This window comes from Manis pentadactyla, chromosome 3 (assembly GCF_030020395.1).
Source record: "Manis pentadactyla isolate mManPen7 chromosome 3, mManPen7.hap1, whole genome shotgun sequence".
Taxonomy (NCBI): Eukaryota; Metazoa; Chordata; class Mammalia; order Pholidota; family Manidae; genus Manis; species Manis pentadactyla.
In genome coordinates this window covers 7,683,861-7,692,899 of record NC_080021.1, presented here as the reverse complement: position 1 = coordinate 7,692,899, position 9,039 = coordinate 7,683,861, and the positions used below count along the sequence as shown (strand labels likewise).

Genomic DNA, 9,039 nt, shown 5'->3' with positions numbered 1-9,039 from the left:
GAAGCTGGCTCTTTAGGTTGTGATCTCAACTGCTATGCTGAGCGGTGCTGAAATTGAACTAGGCCCAGGTATTTCTTGGGTAGAAGCATGGGGCAGTGGCTTCTGGGCCAATTTTCCTTTTCCTGAGGACAGGGAGCCACCACTCCTAAGTCCCATCATATACTTTGTTCCTGCTCAGATGCTCAAAACCTTCTATTTATCTACCCTAACAGAGTAAAGGAAGAAATTCCTACCCTCCATTATTTTATTTTACTTCTTTAAGGATTTTTTGTGAGTGCCTCTTGGAGTTTGGTAGTATTAGTAACGACAGCTACAGACGCCCCTTCTGATGGGAGCTGCCACCTGCCCACCAAATATCCATTGTCTCCCATTCCTTACTGAGGAAGTCCACGTAAGTTGGAGGTGGCAGTGTGCCCAGGGGAAACACTACATTTACCATCTCCGCCCTGGGCAAATAAGGGTGGCTGTGTGTGAGTTCTGGGGAATGGTACTGCCGCAAAAACCATTAGATGGGGTTTCCTAGAAAGTTCCTTAACAGCTGAGCCAACTCAACAGGTGACGGTCATTTTCCCTTTAGCCCTTTCTCTCCCCCTCTTTTCCTGCCTGGAATGAGGTCAGATGCCAGAGGTGGAATGTGGGCAACTCAGCCTGCCACCTGAAGGTGCAGGAAGCAGAAAGATCAAAGGCGCCCAGTACAACATCTCACAGCCAATGCACCACTTCCAGGCAGCCTGTTTTGGACGTCACGTGGGGTGGGACAAGGACATATCGATTTGATCGAGCACTGTTAGTTGGGTTTTCTGCTCCATGTCCCTGAATCTCTTCTTCTGACCTGCACTGCCCATACCACAGCCACTAGTCACTTGTGGCTAATGAGCACTTGATTTGGGGCAACATTAGTGAAGAACTGGTGGTAATATTATATAATTTCAACTAATTGAGTTTAAGTTTTAAAATGGAAGCAGTTTAAGATATTTTTCCTTTAAACACACTTTATAGTTTCAATAGGACCACATTTTACTTTAATGGTTTTGAAAATTTTCCATCTAGACGAGATACACTATAGACGCAAACTACACACTGGATTTCAAAGACTTAGTATAATACAATAAAGAATGCAAAGTATTTCATGGTATTTTAAAATTATTGACTTCATTGTTGCAAATTCTTGAAATACTATTTCGGGTATGTATTAAATAACCTGTCTTATTAAAATGAACCTTACCCATCTCTCTTCACCTTGTTAATATGGCTGCTAGAAAATTTAAAATTATATTTGTGATTCTATGGATACTCCACCCATTCTGAGCCTGTTAAGTGCCAGGCTCTGTGCTAGGCACTTTACATATATTTATCTCATGAAGATCTTACAGAAATTGTCTGTGGAGAGTGATATTGCCTTCATTTCACAAGTGGGGAGAGCAAAGCCAGAAGAGGCTGCTTTGCAAGAGGCACTCGGCTGATGAGGGTTAGGCGCTCTGCTGTGAGTGGCTCCTTAGCTGGTGACTTCTACTGTTCCATGCTCAAGGGTCCCTTACCAAGTAGAGCTGTGCATGGATCGCTACGGTTTGTACTCTGAGTCATTGCAATTTGCAGACAAGTTACCAGTACATGTGGCTAGGAAGACCAGAGAGAATTGTTTGCGGAATAAGATTTGCCAGAGGAAACTGGAAATTCCCCATGTACCAGCTACCACCAGAGCTGGATTGAGTCCGTTAAGTTTGCTGAAGTATACCTTGTCCCCAACTCTCCCCCATTAGCAGCAAGTAAGGGATTTTGAGGTGTTACGTATCACCCCAGGATAAGTCCGGACAGGGTGGTGATGAGGTCTGAGAGTTGTGGGAAGGCTGTGCCGTGCTACACAGAACCCAGAGGATGAAATCCACAGAGGCACTTTGGAAGACCACAGACGGATTACTGACCAAAGTACACTTTTGCTCTGAGAAGAAATGTTTTCTCATGTTATTTAATATATACCAATTTACAGCTTCAACTTTACATCTATTTCTCTTCCACAGTCATTTTTTGTTAAGATTATCTCTTCTTTTTTTAATTACAGAAAGGTAGAAGCACAAGTTGGCATTTTTATGTGTGATCTTGCTGTGTTTTCACTTTTGCAGTGGACCCTAAAAATGTCATCACCCCCTTGGTAGCTGTTCAGACACTTGACACTTCCAGAAATAACTTGACACTTCCAGAAATATTCTGTGATTATTTTGTTGAACACAGACGTGTGCAGTTTTGTGGTAAAGTATTCAGCTAATGTGGACAGAATTGTTTTGTGTGTATCTCTATGCATACTGACAAGAAAGAGTGGGTTAGAAGATGGACATGGATATTTTTACTGCTGTGGCAATAATGTTTTACATTTTCAACAGTGCCCTTCAAATCATCTTACAAAGCACCGGAGGTCATGATAACTTGATGCGTTGAAATATAGCAAGTGCTTTGGCAGTCCGGCATCTCACATCACCTTTTATCCTGGAAGCAGAGGATAGAGGGCTGTCACCGCATGGAGGAAAATAATAAAACACATTTCTATGATGGTTTTATCTGGGAACTCAGAGCACTTTTCCGGGTTTTCTCAGCAAATCTTTATTGTTCTCATCAGATCTCAATAAAACAGGAAGAGAACAACTGCTATTAGCTACCCTTTTACAAGCTCAGAAATAGAGACGAAGAAAGACTGGGATTTTGAAGATTACCAAGTCAGGCAGTGATGGAGTCAACCGTGGGATCCCTGTCCTCTCTTATGCCTGGTTCGTCAGTACCCACCTGGCTGTGCTTCAGGGCAGCAGCCGACACTGGCCGTGCCAAGTCTTGCTATTTTCTTGAGTGTTTATCTTTGAACTAGAGAAAGGCTTGGCTTACAGAAGCATTTCTCCTTCAAGCTTCTCATTTTCTTGCTCTCTCCTATTCTTTTTCTCTTCCTTTTTTTGCATTCTACTCTGCCTTCTTTTTCTCCCCCCACCCATTTTTTCCCCTTCCTTTTTCTTTACTCTATCCCCTTTTCACTCTCTTTCACCTAAGATCGCACTGCACTCTCCTTTCCTTGTAAGGAGTTAAGATCCTATTGAGATTCCTTTTCGGTGGCAACCAGCTCCAACCCAGGTGGGTATTAATCTTTCAACCCGCTCTTTTTGGGGCATGCATTTCCACACTTGGCCACGAGGGGGTGTGTGCGCAATACTATGGTTTTACAAGCTGCTTAAGACAGCCCAGGATGGCTCCTTGGTGAGAAGACAGTGGGCTGGTGAGAGGAGGAAATAGACTTTTAGGCAGCATGGGTGCAGAGACAAGATAGGTGTGTTCAGCAGTGTGGCCTGGCTGAGAGGTCTGATTCCATCCATCCTAGACACAGGCGGAGTGTGTGCGGGTCCAGCTCTCCATTTACTACTGTGGGGTCACTTAAATGTTCTGGGCAACAGCTTCTTCATCTTCCTACAACAGTGACCTGGGAGCTAGCTGGTTTCTGAGGCTCCTTCCAGCTGTAAGTCATACACTGAGAGGCGGGCTGTGGAAAGTGGGAGAGCACCTCTACAGAGCGCCCGGTCCCCAGGGGCATTCCTGGTCTATAATGGCTTAGAACTCAGTGAAGGCTCCCGACTTCCAGGAGTACCCATCCCCTCCCACAGGTGTTAGGCCTTTTCAGTCACACCTGAGGTTTAACAGTGCATTTTCTGCTGCAACCGACTGGAGTTAGGGGTCAGAGAGGACATTCCTGGTGTCTTTCTCCCTGACACACAAACAACTGATTTCTAGGTAAGCCTGTGCCATCTTTTGGTGCTTGTCTTACATGACAAACTCATTTGTCTCAGGTAGCAGGGAAGTGGTGCTGTTAGGGGACAGAGTTTCAAGAGAGATGGACTCGCTGTGAACTGGCTATCTGGCTGGGCACAGAAGCCGTGGCGGTGTCACAGTGTCAAGTGTGCCCAGAATCATGAACGGTGCCTGTGGAGCTGAGAGGAGAGGGAGGCAGAACTTCAAATGCTGTCATTTAGTGCCTATGACAGCTTCATGCTTCTTTTTAAACCTTGCAACCATCCTGGGAAGTAGGTATTTCCTCTGCATGTTCAGGGACATGGAATCGCTGCCTCAAGATCACACAGCTAGTAAGCAGGAGAGCTGGGCTTCAAACTGAGGTCTCTCCGGCTCTCGGTGCGACTGTGGCTTCACCACGCGTGGCATGGCAGTAAATGGTTAAGTGGGACAGGGCTTAGCTTTCTCTACAGGAACAGGAAGCCTGTAGTGCACGCAGCAGTCCAGTCCAAACCTGATAATGGCCTCATAGATGCACTCCCCACATTTGGGTCCTCTGCCCAGCAAGTTGCTGAGGCAGTGACTGACCCACACTTAGTGTCACAAAAGCTGGGGAGTGCTTGGCCATCTCTCTCTCGGACTGGGGGTGGTGACTGGGTGGGATGGGGGATTCTGCCAGACCTGACCACGGTGGTGGCTGGCTGGGATTGGAGCAACTTGCTGTGGGTGCAGAGAGTTCTTGAGATGGCCCAGCAACTCTGGGTGACACTGGGTGATATTGGTTTGGGAAGTGTCCCTTTGTCTCTGGGGCTGAGAGGGGAATCCCTGACCTATGGATGTAAGGAGAAATAGCAACCAGGGTTTCTTACTTCAGTTTAGGGCCCCCAGTCCCAGCAGATGTGAACTATACAGGTGGCGTTAAGTGGCTCTAGGGCCCCAGCCTGAAGTGACTTTGAAGTCTGTTTTGTCTGTGGCTACTCCCTGTACCCAGAGAAGTCCCTGCCTATGGTATGTGCTCAGTCAGTACTGGTGTGTGCCTGGAGAGATCTTTGGCTTGGAAGTCAGAATATCCAAGTGTCAGTACTACCTGTAGCTGCTTGCAAAATATCACAACCTTTCCCAAGATCAGATTTTCTCATCTTCAAGGGGATCTGAGGGTTAGTGCTACAGGATGGCCATCTCATGAGGCCCAGCAGTCTGCAGCAAGGCATGGAGGTGTCCCACAGACAGCTTGGTGGGTGGGGATAATTTTCTGAGCATCTCACAGAGACATTCATCTCTTTCTCTCTGGAGGACCCCACATGGACACTCATGGTGCTGGGCACCTGCCCTCTTGGAAGGTTCTGTGCTCAGGAGGGTCTGGAGCAGAAGATTCGCGCCATTGCTGTCAGCTTCCCGGTGTACAGCCCTCCTCCCCAGCTGCCGGTGTGATTTCTTTGCCAACTGTTCTGATGGCAGGAGGGATGGAGCCAGTCCCGAGCATCACAGACTGCTACCTGGGGGGGCAGAGCAGTCAGGGAGGAGGAGCAGACTTTAGAGTTTGCTGGGCTGGGGACCCCTTACTGACAGCTGTAGGACTTAGGCAAAGTGTCAAACAGCTCTGAGCCTCAGCTTTCTCATTTGTAAGTGGTGGTAAGTATTATCTTCCATGCAGGGTGTTGAGAGAACTGAAAATAGTGCATACAGATTCCCTGGAATAGTGCCTGGCCCTGAGTAAATGCTTAATAAAAACAGCAATTACTCAAGGCTTGGACTGCCACTGGCATTGAAGGTCTGAATGGAGAGGAGAGAGTAAGACCACATGGTAAGGGGGCAGTTGAGCATCTGGATCCCATTCTCCTCCCCTGAGGCTCATCCATGTCCCAGACACTGTCCTCCTCCTTTCCTCTCCTCCCTTTCAAAGTTGCTGTCAGGAAGTCATGCCCTAGAATGTAAGTCCTGTGATGCAGGAATATAAGTCAGAGGTATGTGTGTCCCATTTTGATGCTACAGGAGACATTTCTGCATGAATCCTTCCTTTTGCCCTTCAGCACTGTGGGCATAACCAGGTTTTGGAGATGTGGTCTCCGAAGCTCAGATAGGTTAATTATCTATTCCTCCCAGCAAGTCAGGGAGGAACTGGGACTATGGCCATGTGCCTTGCTGTCCTAGCAGCCCCAGTCTGGGCCCAGGGTCAGAAGTAGAGCCCTGCCACCCCAGGTCCTTCAGTCTCCTGGGGCAAAGCACTGTCCTGCGGCGAGGATGTCACAGGGCGTTGTTTGCTTAGTGCTCCCCCCAGCCCCCCCCAGGAGCTACAACTTGAGGGGAAGGAGAGGTCCAGGAGACAGGGAGAGCAGTCATGCAGAGGTCAACAACAACAACAACAACAACAACAAAGACCAGATAAATATTTACAATGTGCTGGAGACTGTTGTGGGATTTCATTATGAGTTGACATGTTTAATCTTCATGATTCTTAGGCAAGAGGTTCTATTATCATTTCTACTTTACAGGTAAGGAAGCAGGCACAGAGAGGTCACTTGCTCAAGATACACAGCTAGTGAGCAGCAGAACCACGATTCCAACTCCAGGCTGTCTGGTCCCAGAGGCCACATACTTACTGCCTCATTGGACTGACTCTTGGGGATTTGATGGAAGAGAGCCCTGAAGAGGATTCTTGCTAAGGCCCTGAAACCGCACCTTAGCTAAGAGCCTGGCCAGTCTAGGGTGGAGCAGGGGATGGGTGCTGAGCGCATCTGGGTCTGGGGGCTGGTACCAAGAATAGCTCCAAGCTCCGTGATTTCCAACCTCAGCATTTCTGGTGTGGCCTCCATGGAACTCACGGGGGACTGGGAGGGAGATTCAGCTCTAAGCAGCAGGCCAGGGGAGTGGGTGCCCCTGGCTTATTCCTTCAGCAAACATTTGTGGTGCACCCACACCTGCCCCAGTGCACCAGGTGCTGGGGACCCTCCCTTCAAACATAACTCCAGCCCTGCCCCTGAGATGCTCACGGTCTGATGAGGCCAGAATTGCAGCTCTTTGAAGGCCCATCAGTGCTGGAGGACACAGCACGGAACAGCTTTGCCTGGGGTCTTGGAACATTGTACAGGGAAGGTGGCACCGAACCAGGACTTGAGGTGGCGGTTTGGCAGGACAGACTCGGTAGTCCTTGCCTGCTGGGGGAATATTTGCTCCACATTCTTGGGAAACTTAAAACCGGCCTGGGCCGAGGGCTTTTTGGGGAAGAGGGGAGGAGAGGGACAGAGGACATCAGCGCCCACGTGCGCCCAGCACCCTCCCCCGCACCCAGGCACAGCCGGTTTATGGGAGAAGAGACGCTCTGAAGGGCACGCGCCACTTTTATGTAATCGACCTCGGCACCCAGAGTGTCGGGGTTGGAGCTCGGAGGCGCCCAGGAAGGGCCGCGCGCCCGCGCCACTACCTTGCCAATAGGAGCAGACAGCAAGGCGAAATAAGTTAGGGAAGTCCTGGGAGCCTTACGGGGCAGGACGGTCGTCCCGCTGCCTTTCCCAGGGCCCGCGGCGGCGGTCCGGGCTCCCCTCCCAGTCCCCTGTCTCTGCCGGCCTCGGCCCCGGGGGCAGAGCGCGCAGCCCTCCTCCCAGGACCGCTCGCTGGGTGACCTTGGGCGAGCCGCCTGACCTCTCTGGGCCTTAGTTTCCCGGTCTCTGCTCCCGACGATGCTGTGACCGCGTCGGGGAGCTCCCCCAGCGCCCGGGGCTGGAGGGGGGCGCGCGGCAGGCGGTAGGCGCCCAGAACGCCCTCGCCGAGGACCGCGGCGCAGGCCGAGCGGCCCCACGAGGCGGCGCGCCGCGGAGACGGGAGGGCGGGGCGGGGCCCGGGCCCAGCGCGCAGGCGCGGCGGGCGGGGCGGGGCGCGGGCGGCGGCGCCGGGCGCTCCGCCGGGCGGCTCAGAGCGCGCGGGGAGCCGTGCGGCGTGCGGGTCGGGGCCGAGCTGGGCGCTGGCTGGCGGGGCTCGCCCGGGACCGCGTCAGGCTCGCCCCCCGCGCCGCCCGCCCGCCGGCCTGCGCCGGCCCGCGTCCGCCTCTCCTCGGCCCCGTGCGGGCGCGCCGGGACCGCGTCCGGGCAGCAGCGGCTGCCAGCGCGGGGCACTGGGCGGCCACCCCCAAGGGACCGGGGCTGCGCGGCCGGTGCGCGCCCCGCGCCGCCGCCGCCGCCGCCGGGCCGCCCTCCGGGGTTGGCTCCGGCGCGCCCCGGCCGCGGCGTCCGGCCCGGGTTCCGCGCAGCTGGGGCGCGGGCGGGGTCTGGGCTTGCGGGGCCGCCGCCGCCGCGCGCCCTCGCCGAGTCCGCGTCCCGGGCCCGGGCGGCCGGCGAGCATGGAGGAGAAGTACCTGCCAGAGCTGATGGCCGAGAAGGACTCCCTGGACCCGTCCTTCACGCACGCGCTACGGCTGGTGAGCCAAGGTGAGGCGCGCGCCGGCCGCCCGTTCGCTGTCGCCCGCGGCCGTTGGGGGCCGTTGGGGGCCGGGCGGGAGCCGGCAGAAAGGCGGGCTGCGCGGAGGCGGGCCGGGGGTGGCTGGACAGAGACCGCGGGGAGCCGGGGGGTCCCGGGGAGCAGTTTGGGGGCATTTGGGTGGGCTGGGAGAAGAGGCGACACCTGGGGAAAGCCCGACGTGTGCATCTGGGAGACCGGGGAGGGAAGGAAGAAGGGGCCGGGCGTTCGGATGGGACCTGATGGGAATCTGGGTCTCCAGGGTACCCAGGGGAAACTTCTGGGTGGCGGACAGCGGACATCTGGGGGCTTTGGAGAGGCGGGGGTGCAATTACCTCTTTGTAGAGGAGAGTGTGGGGGACTCAGAACTAGTGTGTTGGCTTTGTGTGAGAAGCTGGAGAAAGAGCTGGAGGAAGATGGAAGCGTTTGAGGGGATCAGATGCAGAGGAGGTGAAGGGAACAGGTGCTCTGATTGTTAGTGAAGTTCGAGCCCTCGGAGGAGGCTTGGGAGCAGCCCCGCAGCCCCTTAGAAGAGGAGGACACAGTGGTCCTAGTGAGAGAGCCCAGTTCCGCTGCCATCCCTCCTTTTCTCTCATGTGCAGGCTCTAGCCGCGCTCTCTGGGGGTGGGCGACTCATGCCAAGCCTTGCAGGCTGGCCCTCGGAGGGGTTAGCCGGGAGGAGGCCCACCCAAGAGCCCTGTTTGGGCTCGCCCGTCCTCTCTTCTGGAAGCTCTGGCTGGGTCGCCCTCACCGGGGGCTGGCTGTCCGGTGCCATTTCAGTAGCACTCCAGCTCCAGGTGTGAGCAGTCCTGGGAAGGACAGGACGCGGGA

At 53.9% G+C, this 9,039-nt stretch overlaps 1 protein-coding gene and 1 long non-coding RNA gene across 3 annotated transcripts in view; one reads left to right on the top strand and one right to left on the bottom strand.

Moving 5' to 3' along the window:
* Positions 1 to 2,326: 2,326 nt before the first annotated feature.
* LOC130682794 (uncharacterized) lies at positions 2,327 to 3,253 on the bottom strand. The gene is made up of 2 exons (XR_008996118.1): positions 2,706 to 3,253; positions 2,327 to 2,481 (listed from the first exon to the last, which is right to left on the bottom strand). It is a non-coding gene; the product is annotated as an uncharacterized LOC130682794 (long non-coding RNA).
* Positions 3,254 to 7,645: 4,392 nt separating this feature from the next.
* The window catches only part of KHDRBS3 (KH RNA binding domain containing, signal transduction associated 3), a 186,213-nt gene continuing 184,819 nt past the window's right edge, over positions 7,646 to 9,039 (top strand). Inside the window, exon 1 of one of the 2 annotated variants that reach the window (XR_005025924.2) lies at positions 7,646 to 8,180. Coding sequence is in view for 1 of the 2 variants with exons in the window: in XM_036890536.2 (XP_036746431.1) it covers positions 8,093 to 8,180 (88 nt within the window). In the remaining variant the exon portion in view is untranslated. The remainder of the gene's footprint in view (positions 8,181 to 9,039) is intronic. The other variant, XM_036890536.2, reaches the window with a different exon arrangement.